Source organism: Homalodisca vitripennis, chromosome 3, assembly GCF_021130785.1.
Source record: "Homalodisca vitripennis isolate AUS2020 chromosome 3, UT_GWSS_2.1, whole genome shotgun sequence".
Classification (NCBI taxonomy): Eukaryota; Metazoa; Arthropoda; class Insecta; order Hemiptera; family Cicadellidae; genus Homalodisca; species Homalodisca vitripennis.
Genome location: NC_060209.1, coordinates 57217933 through 57239954, shown reverse-complemented (window position 1 = coordinate 57239954; position 22022 = coordinate 57217933). Strand labels below are relative to the sequence as shown.

The window sequence follows — 22022 nt, the reverse complement described above, 5'->3', positions numbered from 1 at the left end:
GTTGATTGCGTGAGCTGATTTGCAAAAGTCATCCATCTAAACGAAATTTAAGTTGAGGAACAAGTGTTTTAAATCTTTCGGAGTTTATTGGATCACCTGCCATACAAAACTATTATTATTCTACCAGGTGACAATCTATTCATTTGACAGAGAATTTCCACGTTTGATTCTTAACCACTAAATACACTGTAGGTTGCCGTTAGACTATACAGATGATACTTCATGTGGTGATCAATATCAACACACCCCTAACGATAAAAGCATTACTGTGTATCATTGGATAGAATCTGAATTTAAAAATCACTAAATATTTATTCTTTAAGACCTGTAGTGAAATAATTTGTTAGATAGTTTCCGGATCCAATATACTGCCCACTAATATTCAGCTAATCCCAGTTTACATTAACTTAGACCATTCTGTAATGTTTACTTAGGGATTAATTCAAACTATGGAAAAGCTAATATTTTGCAGGAAGGTAGTAACCTACGAAAATATAATTTTTCTTTTGTATAACGGTAAAGTTTTGTTTTCTGATTGAAAAATACCGGTTTGACCGGTAAAAAATTATAAACCTTTTTTGCGAGTGCCGATGGCCAAACGGTCTAAGAAGCCGGACTTTGGATCTGAGTTAGAGATAGCGCAGGTTCAAATCCTGTCAGTGATCGCAGCATTTTTTCAGTAAAATCGACTTTGCACTGTATCGACTGACTCCCTTATTGTGTATGATAAGATTCTCGCACAGGCCAGTGGCACGTTAGGAGAGAAAGAATAAGGCTTAAAAGGGAATCGGCCTTTCCTTAAAATAAAAACTATCCATACAAAATCAATAAACAGATTCGGCCCTTTTGTATTTTTCTTTCGCCATTCCTTTCGTTTCATTTTATTTTAATGTTATAATAATCTTGACCTCCAAATTTCAATTTCCATCTACTACTCATGAACAGTCATTTTGAAAGGTTAAAGAAATCTAGTAATGTCTTCTGCTTTTTTTGAATATCGTTTACTACATTTTTTAGTATTTGATGGAACATCCCAAAACTGGTGTTGTCAAAATTTAAATTTTCATTTGAAATTAAATACCGCTAAAACTACTTCAAATTACTTCAATGACGTAATCTGCTTATCGCCACTTAAAGGCCTGCGCGACTTAGTTGCTAGTTTATCACCTTTATTTTCGGTAGTTTTACAGTAACTTTTCACCAGCAGAAATTCAATAAACTCACGCAATAACTTCTGCCACGAATATAAGCAGTCTAGTGGTTTGTTTTAGCCTGACTCACGAGACACAAAGCAAAGTCATTGGAAGTGTCATTGGTGAAAGGTATCCTCATGAGCGTATTTCACATGTAAATAGTAGCGCGAATTCCAAGAACATTGCTGTCCATAGTGATTATTGTTAAGATGGTTTTTATAACACTAAATTACAAAAAGACATCCTTCAGCAGGTTGGTAAAGAATAAAATTCATTACACTAGAAGTTGAAAAATATGCAATCGCGATTGACGTTATTAAAAATGATTTGTATTGAAGATTGAAAATGTAATATTGCAGGTAATACTGCAGTGCGGCTATATTATTGGTTTGATTTTATAAACACACAAAACTCGAAGATCAATTCTCAGGACAGGACAGACCTCCGGAGTGATATAATTGTCAATAACGAAGGAACTGCAATACAAGTCAATCAGGAGGCTCAACTCGCGGGGGTGGGCTTAGTGTCTTGGGGGTGGTTGGCACGAGGGGGGGGGGAGATCTAAAATTCTAATGTAAGCCCTCTACTCGACCCGACCCTTTCTTGATATAACGGCGCAGTATACGCTCTCTGGGCAGTGAATACTACAAGACAAAGAATACGATTGACAAAGATAGTAGTAATATAATTGTATAGCGTTAAGATAATTTAATAATACCAAACGGATACATCATCTTACGTAGAAGCAAAATACGTTTTGAATTGAGTTAACAACAAACCCTTTGATATCATCCAGAATTAGGGCTTACCTGTTTAGGAAAGTTGCTTTTCTCACTGAAATAGAAACAGATGCACAATAGGTACGAGATCGCTTAAGATAAGAGATTGACTTACATATTACTTTATTTACGACATCATACAAATAGCACAACACATTTACGTCTCCCAAACAATATTGTCGTTCTGAAATTCCAGATATTATTTTCTAATAAACACACTTATTTCCAGTTATTAAAATTGTATATTATATTTCTGAATTGACTTACTAAAGTGTTATTCTTATATTACACAAAAGTATTAAAATCAAACTGTTATACGTATTTATACCACTCATGACGTGGTGCAATGGCGATTTGAAATTCCTGGGCCAAAGACATCTTGCGATTACAAAAACATTGATAACATATGACTATATTTACATTATCTATAAATAGTATTTTCAATAGAAAGAACGTTCTGGCACTGCCTAGTGTTTACGTATTAGGAATAATAATATTTGTTAAACTATTCTTTCTATTCCACTATTGAGTACATACAAATAATTATAATATTCGAATAAAAAAAAAACATCAAAATCAATAGCTACCGAACAAATATGTAAGAAATCACTTTTTACACATAGCGTGTTAGACCAAAGAATACTGATTATGGTATGTTATTCTAAATGAAAAATGGCGTGTCCATAGATAAATAAATCAATAAATAATCCATAATTTGGATCAAAATTAAAGTAGTTTCTATGGAAACATGTTTGTATTTTGTGTATTTAGAAACTACATTGAAAATAAATATTATAAATACTAAAATATGAAAAAATATTTTACGAACTATATCTTTTCATATTATGAGTATTTATAATATTTATTTTCAATGTAGTTTCTAAATACACTAAATGCAAACATTTTTCCATAGAAACGATTTAAATTGTAATTCAAATTTCTTGAAACTTGATTATTTATTGATTTATTTATCCACGGACAAACCATTTTTCTTATAGAATAACATGCCATAGTCTTCTTTGGTCTAATACAGTATGTGTAAAAAGTGTTTTCTTACATATTTGTTCGGTAGCTTTTGATTTTTATGTTGTTTTTATTCGAATATTATAGTTGTAAAAGTTAAATAGTTTGTGGTATTCAACATTTTAAATTTTGTTACGGTTATTTAATTATTTGTTCCGGCGAATATAAAACTGAATATGATTGAATAGTGAGATTGTTCGATACATACGCACGTTTGTCCGCAGTATCATAGTAGCCAGGTGCCATCTGAGACTTCGCTTATGTTGTGTCTTGAATTCTAACTTAACTTCATCTTAAATCCAAAAATGTTTCAAGTCAAAACCTTAGATTTCACTATCTCAATGCTAATGAACTGTATACAATTTTACTCTTGGTATACAGTTTTAAATAACTAAACGTCTTCTCTTTAATTCAAATTTTCCTTCTAGATATAGATCTACTAATTGTATTTTTTTTTTTTTTTTTTAAGGTGAATCTGATCCCCTTTTATGCCTTATTCTGCCCGTCCTCATGGCCCACTGCCCTGTGCGAGGATCTTATCAAACAGAATAAGGGGGAGAGTCGATACAGTACAAGGTCGATGGTACTGATAAAAAGTGCAGGGATCACAGACAGGATTCGAACCTGCGCTATCTCTAACACAGACTCAAAGTCCAACATCTTAGACCGCTCAGACATCAGACATCAGCACTCCCAACACTATGTATTACGTACTATGTACTTTAAAAATACAGGACATATAACTGCAGGCGGCGTTTTACTTTAGGCGGCGTAGACTTTATTAGAATCTTTGAACAAACTGATGAAAATAACCAGTTAATGGTTATTATTAATTTGCTAGTTTGCTCTCTGATCTGTTCATATTGCCCTCGCTGGGTGGTCTGAGCTTTCTATGTTAATTATTACTTAGCCAAGAAAATCATGATATCTACTAGGTCACTTCATTAAGAGCCTTTTCTGATAAGGTGAACATTTAGTCACCCTCCAAGTGTGTGGGGGTGTGGATCATCAATGGCACTATCCTATCTACCATTATACTCTAGCACTTCGTGAATGCGATGCATACAATCCACCACAACAGTTCTACGTGTTTGCAATGACCATTCCATAATATGTACAACTTACTTTGTGCTGAAATAGTTTAAACACCATGGGTGGTATCCTGTGTCACTGTCCTTAAAATATCCCGTTATTTGGCGGTGGGCTCTTCTAGTATTTATTCCTTTTTTGTTCAAATGAAAGGTCTGATGAAATATAATATAATTGCAATTCCAATATTCGTTAGTAGTATCGAACGGATGTAAAACTTTCCATAATTTCTCTCTATCTAATCCATTGTATCCATACTCCCGTTTTTTTATCATGTGTACTTGGTGAATTCCTAATGTACTCATGCCTCCTTCAAAGGTCTATCCTATCTGTTTACTTCATTCTCTCGCTATCACACATTAGCTTATATGTCAATGACAGACTTGTTACTCTGTCATATATATATATATATATATATATATATATATATATATATATATATATATATATATATATATATATATATATGTACTAATCACTGTGTTGAATAGAAGAAAACAAAAACTATTTTTCACTTCTATATTTCGGGGGATTTAATACCCCCGTCTTCAGGAAGTTTTAAATAAAAATGAATATAAAACTATAACATGTAAACAAGAATTAATAAAACATAAATGTAAACACAGTGCATAACATTTGATAAAGTCCAGCTAACGTGAAATTTTTTCTAATTCAATCTTGTTGGAACAGATGATTTTTATAAAGGGTGGAATACAACTTGTAATTAATGGAAAATTTTGAATGTTATAAAATTATTTAAAAAGTTATCTTAAATTTAGACCAAATGGATTTTTTGTCTTCAACATAATTTGATGAGCTTGCTCCATGTGCTTTAACTTTAATCTGTTGTAGTTTTCATCAGGGCATTGTGGTAGTTGGTGTATTCCTTTTAATTTAAAACACTCTTCAATTTTGTCTTGTTTGTGTTCTAGACAATGTCTTGCCAATGGTTTATCTTCATCTTTATGGAAAATGTCAAACCTATGCTCTGCCATACGGATTCTTAAATGGTTCGATGTTTGGCCAATATATTGTTTGGAGCAAAACTTACAATTAATTTGGTATATTACATTTTTTGAATTACAGTCAATTTTGCCAATTATAGGATAGGTCATTCCGGTACTACTGCTATTGAATTCTCTTGAAGAACTCATAATTTTACATGTTCCACATCGTGGTTTTTTACATGGATCACATCCATTTCTTGTATAGTTGATAGATTTTGGAACTAGTGTGTTAACAAGCTTGTTTTTCAAATTTGGAGGTCTTCTAAAAATTACTCGAGGTGCTTTTGAAATAAAATTTGAAGTGTCAGGGGAACTTTGAAGAATATTAAATCCAATTTTTATAATAGAATTAATTTTGTATAGACCAGGGAAGAATTGAGTAATAAATTTAGGTTCTTTTGAATAATCATATGAATTTTTTGACATTTCGGTTTATTAATTTGATTTTTGACAATTTTTTCGGGGTAATCCAAATCTTTGAAGGTTTTACTCAATTTTTCAATGTAGGTTAAGAAATCAGATTGGCTGCTGCATAGTTTCTTTCCTCTTACTGACAAACTTTTTGGAATGGATTTTTTGACGTACATTGGGTGACAGCTGGAGAAATGTAGATAATTCATAGTGTTAGTCTCTTTTATGTGTAATTTAGTTTGGAGAAATCCAGATTCAATAAAAACATCTAAATCTAGAAACGTGACTTTAGATTTAGAATATATCCATGAAAATTTTAAAGAAGAGAAATCTTGAAGATCATTAAGAAATTGTGTTAATGAATCGACTCCATGATCCCAGATGAAAAAAATATCATCTATATAACGTAGCCATTTCAAAGGTATTAAGCGTTGTGTATCTAACAATTCTTTTTCAAATAAGCCCATAAATAGACTTGCGTAAGATGGGGACATTCTAGTTCCCATTGCAGTACCAGAAGTTTGTATATAATTTTGGTTATTGAATTTAAAATTGTTCATAGTAAGTATCATTCTGATTAACGTGATAATAAATTGTGTTGTAGGTTTAGTATTATTTGGTCGTGAATTTAAAAAATATTCTGCTGCTTTTACTCCATCTTCATGTGGGATGTTAGTGTAAAGGGAATTGACATCCACTATATATATATATATATATATATATATATATATATATATATATGTGTGTGTGTATATATATATATATATATACTATGTATATGAAGATAATGTTTACATTCTCATATACTGTTAAATTTGTAATTCGGATGCATACTTCTTCTTCGATGTTGAAATTAAATATTCAAAATAAAAATGTGTTATTTAAATTGCTTCCATATTTTAAAGAGGGTTTATACCTATATTATGATCAAACATAATCGAGACGTCTCAATAAAAATGAACAATGAATATAAAATAACGAGATAACAAGAAAACTTCGAGGAATTCAGGTGGGATATTATTATAGGCTCAGATGAAAATTTGGGAAGGCTTATTTATTTTAATTTATATTGGACATTAATATAAGTTCTAAAACTAATGTATACCTTATACTACCTATTACCCCCTATTCTTTTACCTTTAAATCCGATTGTTAAAAAACGTCAGAAAATAGCTTTAAAGATAGACATCTGAAAAAACTGTAGATTAAACTGTGAAAACGCTATTGCAATGAAACTTCAGCGACTTAAAAATAATGGTATAAGTTATTTAGATAACTTCCGTAATTTAATGGACTATATTGGTTACAATTGATGTTATTATATTTTAACGATATACCTACTGTTTATGGCATTTTATCAAAAGATATAAAACATAGTTGTTTGAATCTTTAACTTATATTTAATCTAAAAACATAATGAAAATCTAGAGATTCGTCTATAAAAGTTTCAAATTTACTTGAAAAATTACGTTTTGTCATAATATGAAAAGATTAGCTGAAATAAAAGCACCGATGTATATTATATAATTTATCCAAACATCAAAGTCAAGTAGTTTTGTAATATTCCAAATTAAACAGACTCTTCATATTTCCGGCAGAAGCCTAAGATGTTTATGTAAATATTAACTTTTGCGAAATGTAAATCCCAAGCCAAGTTAGTGTAATATTTATGAATCCTGGAAGTCGAAAAGTCGAATAAAAGCCGCAAATGCCACCCTAAAGCCGGGGCAGGACGTTATTCCATCTCAAGACGCTACGACGGGGTCGGGGTTAGACGGGGTAAGTAAAGACAGGAGGGGTGAGGGGTGACATTCCGGCGCGTGGGAAATATCAAGGAAACTCACTCCAAAAGTGCAGAGCCACATCCTTCCAGGATCAACAGCTTCCTTCCTGCTTTCCGATTGGCTGAGACGGCGCGCGCCCTGCATACCGAGCATTTCCAAGATGGCGACCTTCCAAATGAACCTCTTTACATAAGCAAGACCACGGGGCGGGGGTTAAACAATAACCTGGAGGTTAAATGTTGTTTAAACTACCATTTATCAACAAGTCGTGCAGGCTTAACCCCTCACCACCCCCCTGACGTTATTATACCCCCTGCCCTTACTTTACATATCGCGCCGTTCTTTATTGATTTGATAAACGCCGTTGATTTGCTCATATGGCGCCGAGTTTTGCAACCCATCCTCCACAAGCTAGGTTGTGCTCTCAATTACTATTTTTAATACAACTTTGTATATACTTAATGTATTACTATGTACACCATTAATTAATGTATTATTTGTACACACTTTAGCTTCGGTCTGCGAGACAAAAAGGCCCTGGAGAAATCTCACTTTAAAAATTTCTCCTATATTTGTTTATTCTGCTTATTATTGTAATACAAAAACACTCTTACTGTAGACTATTATTGCTAAATAATTACTTTTATATTAAGTAAAATATTTAACACACTCTATAAGCAGTCTGGACAACCTGTAAAAGGCTTATGTGCTTAAAATATTAGAAAATATTTATATTGCTGATTTTAAATATACCCATTATTGGCTGGAGCCTATCACTGGAGAGGCTGGAAAAAATAAATTTCTGTCTGTCCCACACGATATTTCGAGAAGGAATAGACTAAACGATTAGCATGAAGCTTTATTTCCACGAGACAACATCGCGTTCAATAATTGTATATGTCCAAAATACATGCGATTTGGTACGTTGGTTGGTAAACATTTGTACATTGCTCTTATTGGTAACCGTGATGGCATTGAGGTAATCGCAGAATAAATAAAATTATAATATTACATGTAATATAGATTTAATTTATTTTGAGTGTTCAATCGTTCAGTACTTACAAAATTTACTTATTAAAACAATTGGACATTCTCTGTAGTCTTTTGAAAATTTGAGAACTAAAAAAACATAAAAATTACATAAAGTAGATTAATACAATAAAAATAGCATCGATGTTTGGCAACACACTCAATAAATATCTAATTTTTTCACATTTTTTAATGTTTAATTGTTAAGTCTACAATTTAAAATGACACAATGAAGTAATATTTGGTTAATAAAACATTTGGCTACTTAATTTCCACTCAGGAACGTAATTCAACATATATGTACCTGTATGCGTACATAATCTACCATATTCCTTTCTCTCTTTAGAAATATGGTAGAAATTAAATTATATCTTTAATTTCTACTTCCTCTATATCACTCTAGCATCTACGAGTATACAAACAATATCCATTACACCCAGGTTCATGCTAGGGCGATATATCTATCTATAGTCCCGGTCTATACATTCTTTCTTTTGATGCTCTTGCAATGTTTTATATTTGGGTTTTCGACTAAAGAGTCAATCGCGTGCTCTTTGTACATAAACATACTACGCCCCACTAGTCTTGAAATCTCCCTTGTTGGCTTAACCAGTAGATAGTAACATGATAACAGGTAGCAACAATGCTTTTGAAATCAACTGTTCTTTTTAATCACTATAATGTGATAACAAATCGTATATTTCAGTAATTTAAATACCAATTAATTTCTTTACGTTTGTAGCATTGATAGCGTAGAATAAGGTTAACAGTGACAACACTTCTTATGTCAACCTTCTCTGTAATCACTGTTGAGCACAGAGGTTATCCAGATAATAAAACTGGAAATTTTAGTAAAAATACACTTTTAACTGTAAATTTATGAAAATGTTTAGTGTACAGTGCTTGATCATAGTATAATACAGATGTCAATGACAAAATGTCTATATTAAGGAGGGAAAGTCCGTTTATTTGGTGTACATTGTGAAGTGCCATGAATTGGTTTAACACTTTACAGTATTTGGCTTTATAAGTTTTGGTATTATAGAAGGTTATATTAAAATCTGTAAACCAATGCAGCTGAAAATTTAAAATCATTTTATGTTGATTAGATCCTCCATTATTTTAAGTAAATACAAATTTGTATATTTTTCGATCAACATGAGATTTTAATTTTAATAGCTGATAGACACACTGAGAGAAGTAAAGATTGAAAAAATGTACACTGACTAAATCTGTGTTAGAAGTAAATTAATCGTAAAATGGCTCATTGCTGTCTAATATCTGACAATCTGACATGATATTTGTATTAACTCTGACCACAATACTAATCATGACACATTCGGAAATAGTGTTATTGCTATATAAAATACCATTAAGTATTAATTTAAACCATTTTAACCTTGAACACTCTGCCTGAAACCATAAATTATTAAAATTGTACTACATATATTGAACCTGTGAATTGATCAGGCGTTTGGGAGCGATCATCCTAGGTGTGGGCTGTAGGCTATCGTTTCAGATAAGGAATAATAAATTTATCTATTTTTTTTTTTTTTAATAAATATTTAATTCTTTTGAAAAAAATGTTCCAGCTTAATCTCTTATTCCATGCTGAGTGTTATTTATGTAGTAGGATGCATTTTCAAAACGTGTATGAATTAATAATTTGTTACACCTACGCCCTATGTTGTTTTTTCACAATTGATTCATTACTTATTATCTTGTAAATTATTCAGGATACGAATGTTTTATATGTACGACTGTTTTATAGTATTTTCTTGCTTCAAGCACATATTAAGTAATGTAGAATTCACCATAAGGTAGTTAGTTCCCTGTAAATTGTGTGAGAGGTAGAAAGAACATCAAGTAATTTTAAAGGAATGATTATTTTCCCCATGGACCCTTAAAAAAAGAAAGAAACCCAATCAAAGAAAACTTTCCCGAGGTTACCGAAATAGAACTGTAAAGTGAGCACACAGTTCACATACAGATGGCGGACAAGGTCCAGCCAGCCTTATCAGCCCTTATCAGCTCTTTCCCCTTACGCCTTCACTGCTCTATTTATTTCCTTCCGCCCCCTTGTCCATTCCGCCAATTTATATCAGTTACTGAAACACTTCCCTTTTCCGAGTGGATTAAGACCTGAATTGAGTTCGATTAGTTTTATTTCCTCACTTTGGACTGATGGGATTTCTTATCAGTACAGAGAAGGATACAGAAGTCTCTCAGCTTGGGTTTCACCACAATGGTTTTTGTTATCTTACTCTTATTTCTCTGAAATAATATGATCTATACTTAAAACAAGAGAACGATCTTTACAGATTTTTCTTTATATATATGGATACGTTACTGGTTGTCACGTAGGGTTAGTTGGAAATGTAATTTCGTAATCATTATGGTTTGTTGCAATCAATGTTTATGCTAATAAAAGTATATGGTAATATCATCTCTATAATACAAAAAAGACATTGCCCTCACTCATCACTAATCCTCCAAATAAACATATTCCCAGAAAGTACCAAAATTCTGCATATGTAGACCCGTTTTCAGACCGGTTTTTCGGGTCCTTTCCTTAGGGAGCCTGTGCCAGTCCCGCCACACTTGTACAGGAGTGGGTGGCGGGACATGCCAATATGTTTTCCTATGCCTTAGTTATGCCTCGTGGCTAAGCATTTTTATAAAGACCAATCATCTATAGGTTTTGCTACCAACTATAAATAAAAACTAAAACTATTTTGTTTTTACCTCATCGTGTAACTCCTTTAAAAATTATATTTTGTGTTTAACTTAGTACTGTCCTAGAAAGGTGAAGTTTAACTCACATGTGTATTATGCATTAAAATTACTATTGGTACCAAAAATGCATTTGAACAGATGTAAATTTTAAAAAGTCATCACTTTTTGACCGAAGTAGATTTTTCAGATCAACGCACGTCGTGATCCTTGAGCGGGTCAACAAATCAAACGCTACTACGGCGCCGAAATGTTTTTGATTCTTATGGCAGTTCCTAGTCACTTTTGGTCGAAGTATATTTTCCAGACTAAAGTGGTTTTAAACTTTCTTGATCGGAAAAACAAAGCAAACGCTTCTACGGCACCGAAAATTCTTTAGATCTGAAGTTGACTAAAAGTGTCAGAAGCAGATACTTTTTAACCGAAGCAGGTTTCTCATATCCACGTATTTATATATTTTCTTATTCGGGTTATCAATCTAAACGACTCCACGTCTTGAAAAATGTGTTATAGCAGTAGACTGGTATTTCATACCTATGTATGTATATTTTTATCGTGATAAGAAAGTAAATTCTACTATGACGTCTGAAATATAAATACATTAAAACCAGAAGCGTTTTCTTCCAGGCGCGTTTTCTTACATTGTAAAAACTCAAGTGCCTAGCTTGCATTACTTCAGAACGTGTTTCTTAGCCCATCACAAAGTGTTGTCTGCAAAGTACAAGCGGAGAAAACTTAATACGTTAGTAACACAGAGGTTAGTAACATTATACGAGTATTTCACTTTTCTATGGTACTGAGAAGGCCTTGATGAGCTGTTTTAGCGATATTTGAGTGGAGCTATTGTCTAAGCTGTATTTTTATTTCACGTTCAGAAATATAAATTTTAAATCTTAAAATCGTTGCTTCTTAAAAAGGGTTTAAAACTATTCTTCATCGTGTACTAAAAAAAAATAAAGTGGTTTAGTGCACTACAGATGAATAAATTACACGGGGGTACACACACACGAAGATCATAGTGTATATTTTCTAGTTCAATATATCGTAATATATATTATTCTTCAATATAAAGGGTGTCCCGTAACTCCCTGGACAAAGGTATAACTCAGGTCGTATTGCCCAGGCCAAGACAAACATATTTCACTACATGAACATGGGTAATGAGGTACTCAGTGAATTGCCAACAATAGAGGAATTGAATAAACGGCAGCTCTCAATGTGGGCCATGTCTTGCCACACTAAATCTGCTCTAAATCAGTTATTTATTATTCGATTTAAATAATTTTAGTGTCATTAGATTTTTTTTAAATCCTTCTAAAAACTGTTATTCTTGCAAGTCTTGTGAATGAATGCTAGTTTTTAGGATATCCAAAGTTTAAAGGTTTTAATGGCCACCATTTTGAAAATACTAAAGATAAATTTATAATGTTCTTTTTAGTAACTAGCCTTGTTGACATAAATATTTGAGTGAAAATTTGGTATAATTTAATTTATTAGTTTTTAAGATTTTTTTTTTTTAAACACATACAGATAGACAGATGGGAAATTACGCATTGAAGACCAATGTTCATATGGTGAAATTTGTTTGTCTTGACCTGAGCAATAATGTGGTATACCTTTGTCCAGAGAGTTACGGGACACCCTGTAGTTATTACACCGCATCTAGCACGCTCGTTGGGGTTTCACCTGACATAATATGTACTGACAGAATTATATTATTGTATTTTAGAAAATTTAGTGAGTTGTTTTAAAACTGCAATCCGGTGTTGATACATACACTTCTGCATTGATACATACAATTTATGATACCTAACAATGGAGATCGATAACTACTGAATTGTGCAAGCCACAATCAATTGAGCACACTTCACAAGATTCAGTTAGTCGTATAATTGTTTCCTTTCAGATTAATACGGTCACCGATACAATAATAAAGAGCCACCCCAGTGGTGACGAGTGTCACTCCCCCCCCCCCCCGACCCTTCCACCCAGGCTTATCTGTAATCGCTGTAAGTCTGACCCCGGGGGGTGGATCTATCTCCACCCTATTGTCGTTATTGTCTGACAATCACACCCTTCATGTAGTTTATTGCCGTTTGAGTCCAAATCCGGTTATACGTTGACTGAAGTTCGAATAAAAGTAATTTCAGGGATTGCAGGAACTATGAAAAAATCTATTAAAACTCTATGGAACCTTTCATGAATATTTGTACAGCCTCAAATCCAAAATATCACATATAAAGAACAAAGTTTATGGCAAAGCAAAACTATTTTGGTTAATCGCTAATTACCACAAGTATAACTTTTGTCCAATACTGTACCTGTAACATTTTTGGTGCTTTACAGATGTAACTAAGAATAGTAAATAGACAGATTAATTACAATTTATCTGAACAAGGAAACAGGATTTTTCCGGACATTTGCCATCGTTCAGTGAAACAAGAAATCAGTAACACTACGTTTCGATATCTGCAATCTGATCTCTTCTTCAGGTAAAGAACTAATCTAATACATAATTACAAACTAGGTTAAAATAAACAAATCTTACTAAAGCGTTGTGGCACGCCTAAGTCAGGAATCACAACCTACATGTTGTTTAAAAATAACCTTCAAACAAAGAATTATCTGAACATTTGCGTTAAAAACCAACAAGGTTGGTGTGAGGACTTTCCGATGTCGATATAACAATATTTATTCAGCGAAAAGATACTACATTAGATTAGATATAACATTATTTTCTATCTTATTCTCTGGATCGTAGTCTCTTATTTACTCTCTACACTTCTCTGCACATTTAGATTTGGATACAACAGATTATTTCTTGGAACAGTGGGCACTTATCTTCAGTATTTTGAGGGAAAATCCAAATAAACAGCAGTAGTGTAGTGTAATTATGGTAAATCAGTGGTTATTATAACCAACCATTTGTGACCACATTATTGTAGGCAATTTTTATGTATTTAGCACCAATTTGCTGTTCTTTCTTTATTTTGTTACACAGTTTCTATCCAAGCTAAACTAGAGCTAAGCAAAACTTAAATCTGAGTTTTAAGAAGATCAAATGGTTTTGTTTGTATAGTTTTCTCAGAAAGACTTTATACTGCTTTTTACCAACTAAAGGTTGGTAAAAATACTTAAATATTTTACGGCTTATCCAAAAACACTGTATTTTTATCAGTAAAAGTACTTTTAAAACATATAAATTGCAAACTTAAAATACAATGAATGAGTCCTCATGAGTCAAACAATACGAAATTCCATCAAAATTGTTATATTTGTTATGGTGAACCCATGATTTACTAAAGAGAAAACTCGGGATTTTAAGTTGAGTTTTTTATTTACTAAAATTGTTTATGAAAATGTAAATACGTTTCGTTGGTAATGTCAACAGTACGAGGAAATAAACTCGCAGACTTTCTTAACACTCTAAGCTCATGGTCAGTACATTTACACTTGTTTTGGAATAATATAGTTGCCAGGAGTCAAAAATGTAGTATCTTTTATTTTTAAGTGTTACGTGTTATTACCAGTTATATTATTGTAAAATTCTTATTAGTTGACATTACAGTCTCCAAATGTTTACGACTACACATAAGAATCGCTATTAAAGTGTTATAGACCTTTTGTATGTGTAGCTCTATAAAACACTATTTTCGTAAATATTTAGGGAACATTTTTGTGGTAATCAACAGTTACTGGCCACAACCTGAGAAAATATGTTCGTTTTAAGGTAAGGCCTAAAGTCAAGATCAAAATGGGTTCAATTGATTTCCTATGTACTGTAGGCTACTTAAAACCTATTGTGTATTTGAAGCCATTTTATAATTTTAAAGTAGAATAATTATCAAAGTGCACTGACCCCCATCGTCTTCCGGCTCGGAGCAAGGGCTGGGGCTGCGTCCAGTGCGAGGGTGGCGGAGATGAGCGAGATGAGTGGCCAGTAGACGGCCGGACCGCGGGCTGTCGGTCAGCTGCTGGAGTTGCCGCCTGCTGAGAGCCACCAACTCGGCACCAGTGTTGGGGAGTCGAGCAGGGTCTGGCCGGGGAGTCAAGCGAAACTGGCGGGTACACCAGCGCAACCAGGCGTCCACGTGGGGCGCCGTCCACTCCAGAGGGTCTGGTCAGACAGAACATAGTTAATCCGAGATACTGCATAGTACGTGAGGTGGACATAGTTTCTGTCAAACTTTCCTACTACACGTGAGGTTCCATAGAGAACAATAGCAATACATTTCAAAGGTGCGAACATCAAGTGTTCTGTATTTATGCCTGATTTTGTGAACATTTCCAGACGCTTGGGAAAGTGATCCTTCAATAGCCGACTCACGCGACACATCTGGTAGAAACAAAGTTTGCTGCCACTTTTATCAAAATTTACGAGCCGCCTGCTGATTGCTTGAATATTGGGGCGGTTTCTTTTTAGAATACGACAGACCCTTTTTAAAATCCTGTCGTTATCTGTCTGTCCACCCTGTAATTCTTGATAAAATATTCCGAGACGTGAAAATTGGTTTCTTGGTTTCTACTAATATTGGGGTCCATAGGTCGAAGGATAGCAAAGATATGGAATTTCCACTAATGTATGAAAAAGTTCAAAAACTAAGAGCCAAGTTACACTACATAAGCACAAAACCTGGTTTTCTGTTATATCGATAGTGAAATTTCTCCTGCCAGTCGCAGTGGTTTTGCTGGAGGCTGGAATGGAGCTGATACCTTGGGGTTAAAAAATATGAAGCATAAATCTTTTAAGATTATTTTTTTTCCTTGCTTGATACACTTAAAACCGAACGTCAGACACGAATAAATAATACTTATAGCATCGTCAGACAACAAGATAAAGGACTGAAATTTGTGGCTTTGAGGGCTTGATACACTTAAAACCGAACGTCAGACACGAATAAATAATACTTATAGCATCGTCAGACAACAAGATAAAGGACTGAAATTTGTGGCTTTGAGGGCTTGATACACTTAAAACCGAACGTCAGACACGAATAAATAATACTTATAGCATCGTCAGACAACAAGATAAAGAGACTGAAATTTGTGGCTTTGAGGGCCTTATATGGTTGTGTCTCTGATTTAACATTTATTTTACGAGTGTTAGTTTTAAGTGTATCAAGCTAGAAAAATTATAGTCTGAGAAGCAAGGTATTCTTTCATATTTTTAACTCTTTTGATGCCCTCCCATTTCGATCTATACCAAAATTCACTAGGCTGTCCATCAGTTTCTTAAGAAAATGTCCTCTATCTACTTCAAGAAAAAACCAGATTGGGCTCTTGGTTCGTAACTATCTATTGTATCGGTTAATTTTATTAAATCTGACGGTTATTTTATTTTTTGTTATTATTAAAATAACAAATGCATTTACATGTAGGAACTGAAAATTTATATTGATGAAAATGTATATCATCCAATTTAAACCGTTTTAAATCTAAACTCTTATCGTCAAACCTAGTATGAAAAGTCTTTAAAGTACCAGACCAAAGGAACAATAGCCAGAAAATCATTACAATATCAAATGTTCCTTTCGGTTTAGTCGGATTAAAGGTAGATTTCACACTTGGCTGTATAATTAGTTTACAATTTAATTTGCACAACAACGACGATGCTCAATGTTAGCATGTTAACACACTCTAAATACTCTCAAATATTAAAAGGAAATAATCATATTATGTGTATAAATATGTTTATAAAATGTTTATAAAATCGTGGAATTTGATGTATCTACGATCAATCCGAAATGATGTATGTAAACAAACGTATTCACTACCAAATACTCAATGTAATATTGCTCTTCTGAAACACGAACAGTTGCCATCTTGAAACTTTTTTTGGTTGACAATAACTAAGGAACTAGTTCATGCAATGAGTAAGTACTGCCTTAGTACCAAGTTCAAACCAGCGGAAATTTAGGTAATATAGTTTTTAACACTTTTCCGCAAAGTTACTCTGTACAACAAATTATTCAAAACTTTATTTGGCGATTAACTTAAAACTGTTAGAAGATATTAAAATCACCATGGGAACAAATATTATTGTTAGTATCTAAGCCTGCTAAACTTGCTTTACGATGCATTATAAATGAGCTATAATCAATCTATTCACAAAACTTTGTACCGCCATTTTTAAACTTCTTGAGGTGTCAAAAATCTGCAAACACACAAGTTATTAAATTAATCCAGTATTTTTTAATCATGTGTTACTTTGGTCCACATTAAAAAAATATACCTTTGCATGTATGCCAATAGCTGCCATCTTTTTTTGATTTAGACTGGTTAATTGTCAAAACATTCAACGGGAGATATCTAAAAATTTCATTATTTATAAAAAATGAAAAAATGTGAAAAATAAGCACTATTTCAAATAACTCAGAATTCTAAAACAGTTTATCTTTTGCCTTACGATCCATGATAACTGAGATATAGCTATTACTTTTCCAAATTTTGAATGGCCCCAATCTTGAAACCTTAAGATATATCAATAAAAGTACAAAATTCTTTATAATTCATTCCCTTGATTAAAAAAAACTATGAATTCAGGTTTTTATTGGGAAATGCCCACTCTTTAAATACCCAAACCGGTACACTTTTCCGTTATATCGTAGTTATTGTTTGTACATTTTTTGTTACATATGTCTAAACGTAGAAAGAAATGAGTTAACTCCTGTTATTGTAGCTCTACTAGTTAGATTGCGATTCACTTTTAAACCCGGGTATCTATACTTTTTGATCCAAGAGCAAGCCCGACAAAGGGTATTTCCAAATTGGATATCTTAACACAGATTCTAAGACGGTCTCACGCATCGAAATTTTGAGGAAAATGGAATAAGGCTTGTCCTCGGAACATATCCCGCCTGTACCGCGAGATATCACTAGTTTTCATTAGGTACAGAAATCTATATAACATATCACTGTTCAAAAACGTGGACCCCACACGTGTGCCATTGGGCACCCTAAACTGGATGGTGACAAGTCCCTAAACCGCGTCCCAACCTGTCGCTACATCGGTATCTGAAGTTTTTGACTTAGTCAAGGTCTTCATCAAGTATCCTCAATTGATGGTGAGTTATCTCCAAGCTTAATATGAAGCATCCATCTAATGTTGAGCAAACAATGAGATCTGCTTTTGTAATTTAGTTTAGGGGAATGTTCTTTAAATTTTTGGCTAAACGACCTGCCTGTCTGTCCGGTGTAAAACCCGGACAATCGGAACGTTAGTTTATAAACGCCGGTTTCAGAGTGTTTGTCCGAGTCTGAGATTCAAAATGTTCCAGGTGTGTGGTGTGTTGTCTTGAAGAGTACATCTACTTAATGGGATTTGTGCTGTGTTCGTTAATTTTAAACTACGGTGGCTGCAGACGGATTATCCTCGATTTTGATAGCTACTTATTGATGCAGGTGATGACTTACTAGAAGTTGAGACTATAGTATCGTTATTCGTTATTACTACTATTTGAGCTGTTTGACAAAGCTATGTGTTAATGTTAGTAATCAATTCAGGCCTATAATAATTATATGAACAAATAATTATAATGAGAATTGTATTTCAGAAGTTGGTAACATCAACCAGAGGTGTCCTCGATTATCCTCACTTTGACAGCGAACTCTACAAGCTCAGCTGGCAGCTATGGGTATTGATGGGAATCCCACCTCCTGTATCTCAACATGTCTCGCAGCATCGTGCTTGGAAGCTTCTAAATAAGAAAATCGGACATCGGGAAATGTGGTCATTATCGCATGGAGGATCACGAGTTTGTATGGCAAAAAACACTTAAGAAACATAACTAGTTCCATATTTCGTAATTATATATAATTGTTGCTATGTTTAACAAATTAGAGCGTTACCACGTTAAAAATAGATTGTCGAATCAAACATGTTTGGAAAAGCTGGAGTATTCTTATACCGGTTTTAAGTTGGTAAGACAAGGAGAGAAATGGAGGAGTGAGGTTCTCCTTAATTTAGTTGGTTGAATAGGAGGTTTGGCGTAAGCCACGTGAGAAATTGTTTACCAGTTTTATGGTATCATTCATTAATTTTATCCATATTAAAATATTACTATATGGTTAAACAAATGTGAAGATTATAACTAATAGTAGGTATAAATGTGTGCAAATTATCTCAAAACTGTATTATGAATAAATCATATGCTATTATTATACAGGGTGATTCAAAACTAAACGGCAATCTCTCGAGAGCTTATTCTATAGCTAAAAACAAGTAAAAAAGTTCATATAACCATATGCCCGGAAACGCTTCGTTAGCGAGTTACGCCTAGCGAAAGATTTCGCCCGGATTTCAGAACCCTTGGTGAAGTCAGGCCGTATAAAATGGTAAAGGTAGTTACAAAGATACAAATACGATGTTTTTTTATTTTTTTATATCTGACAAATTTATTAAAAATTCGTCCCAGAGCTGTAAATGCAATACTTTCAGAGATATCTTACGTAAAAACACAAGAATTGGTGCAAAGAAATAACACATTTTTGTGTTAACGTAAGATTACTTCCATAAATGTTAAATAAAGGTCCATTTTTTTCTTAAACAGATTTGTAGAACATTTAATTCTGAAAAGATTCATGTGAATTACTTAGGAAAAAATTAATAATAGGTATTGAAATTTAACTTTTAATTTAAAAATAAAACAGACGCACAAAAATGCATATTCTTATCTGCATAAAATATTAACTAATGTTTAGGTTGTGAGTAACAGCTGATCATTTATTCTAGACTGAACATTAACATAAAATGTATTTACCTTTACAAAAACTGTAATAATCACCTATAATAGTTGCTCAAACTGTCCTCCGTTGTTAGCAATGCACGTTTTCGCACGATGAATCCACTCTTTTCTAGCGCGTTTCTAGCGCGGTTTCATAACGTTTGGAGCATTCTTGATAGTTTCTGCCGCCTCTGTAATGCGCATTACGTAACTCCTCTATGGTGTTAATCCGTTTTGAATAAACAATTGACTTCATCCAACCCCATAAGAAAAAGTCTGCTGGCGTGAGGTCAGGAGAACATGGTGGCCATTTTACTGGTCTATTTCGACCAATCCATTGTCTACCGTAATGTATCATTTAAATAGTTTTTCACATCATTAGAAAAATGTGGAGGTGCTCCGTCGTGCATAAACCATGCATTTATTCTGTTTTGAACAGGAATATCTTCCAAGAGGGTAGGCAGGTTTGTTCTTAAAAAAATTTAAGTACGCTACTCCATTAAGTCGATTAGGGAGGAAAACTGGACCAATCAAATTATCACCCAGAACACCAAGCCATACATTGACTGAAAATGTATGTTGAAAATGCCTCGTCGCAGTTTCATGTGGGTTGTCGTACGCCCAAGTATGGGTTTTACGAAAATTTACAATTGCATTTCTAGTAAAACAGGATTCATCAGTAACGAGAATACGCCGAAGAAAATACTGATGTCGTAAACAATTTCTTCTTAACCAGCGGCAGAACCATCTTCCGTTTATTAAGATCTTGCGGTAATAAGTCTTGAACACGTTGTTATATGGAATGGGTACAACTGTGTTTCATTGAAGTGTCCGCCATACGCTTGACTGCAAATATTTTAACTGACGTGATAATCGTCTGGTGCTTGTGGTTGGTGATAAATCTACAGCATTTATTATTGCTTGTTCATTATTATAGTTTTCCTTGCGCTACGTTGACGACCAGTATCTATTCGCTTCGGTTTAAAGCTACCAGTTTCTCTAAGGTCGTCTCTCCACAGCTTCAAATGTTTTGCGATCAGGTGTTCTTCGATGTGGAAAAGTATCACGATATTCCTGAACTGACAGCTAAACCTATTCTTGTTAACTTTGCCGTAAATCAGTATCATGTCCGTATACTCCTTCAAACGAATACATACCATTTACATTAATCTCTGCCATTATTTACTAAGATAATTACATACACTTTTATAAAAATATTTAATAAAATATTTTATACACTTGTATAAAATATTTCCAAATAATCACAGGATCTCACAAAATACAATCTTCACACGCCACAATACAAAAACCTCCATAAAGGTTATTCAAATATTACTTCATGAACTTAATTGTTGATCAGCTGATATTGCCAACCTTTGCAAAGAAAATATGACGATAAAAAGTGTTGAATAAATGATCAGCTGTTACTCACAACCTAAACATTAGTTAATATTTTATGCAGATAAGAATATGCATTTTTGTGCGTCTGTTTTATTTTTAAATAAAGCTAAATTTCAATACCTATTATTAATTTTTTTCTTAAGTAATTCACATGAATCTTTTTCAGAATTAAATGTTTTCTACAAATCTGTTAAGAAAAAAATGACCTTTTATTTAACATTTATGGAAGTAATCTTACGTTAAACACAAAAATGTGTTATTTCTTTGCACCAATTCTGTGTTTTACGTAAGATATCTCTGAAAGTATTGCATTTACAGCTCTGGGACGAATTTTAATAAATTTGTCAGATATAAAAACATAAAAAACAATCGTATTTGTATCTTTGTAACTACCTTTACCATTTTTATACGGCCTGACTTCACCAAGGGTTTTCTGAAATCCGGGCGAAATCTTTCGCCTAGGCGTAACTCGCTAACGAAAGCGTTTCCGGGCATATGGTTATATGAACTTTTTTACTTGTTTTTAGCTATAGAATAAGCTCCCGAGAGATTGCCGTTTAGTTTTTGAATCACCCTGTATATTTTCTTTATGTCTAAATATATTAGATAAATGTGATATATTCTTTAAACACCACTCAAGAGCAATATACAATCAAGCTGTTCTACAATAGATGAATAAGAGCTCCAACATGGATCTCCGAGAAAAAGAAAGCCAGTTTGACAAAAATAAACATTAATGTGGACGGCGAGCTAAAAGTAAATTAGTAATGAAAGGCGATATCCCGTCACGTCGACGTGTCCAGGATCTGGCACTTTGTACTTCCACTCCAGCATGTGTAATGATAGGTTT

At 33.3% G+C, this 22022-nt stretch overlaps 1 protein-coding gene across 1 annotated transcript in view; it reads right to left on the bottom strand.

Moving 5' to 3' along the window:
• Positions 1-22022, bottom strand: part of LOC124358647 (DNA-binding protein D-ETS-6-like) — a 75571-nt gene that overhangs the window by 28580 nt on the left and 24969 nt on the right. Inside the window, exon 2 of the mRNA XM_046810947.1 lies at positions 14908-15165. Coding sequence (XP_046666903.1) covers positions 14908-15165 — 258 coding nt within the window. The remainder of the gene's footprint in view (positions 1-14907; positions 15166-22022) is intronic.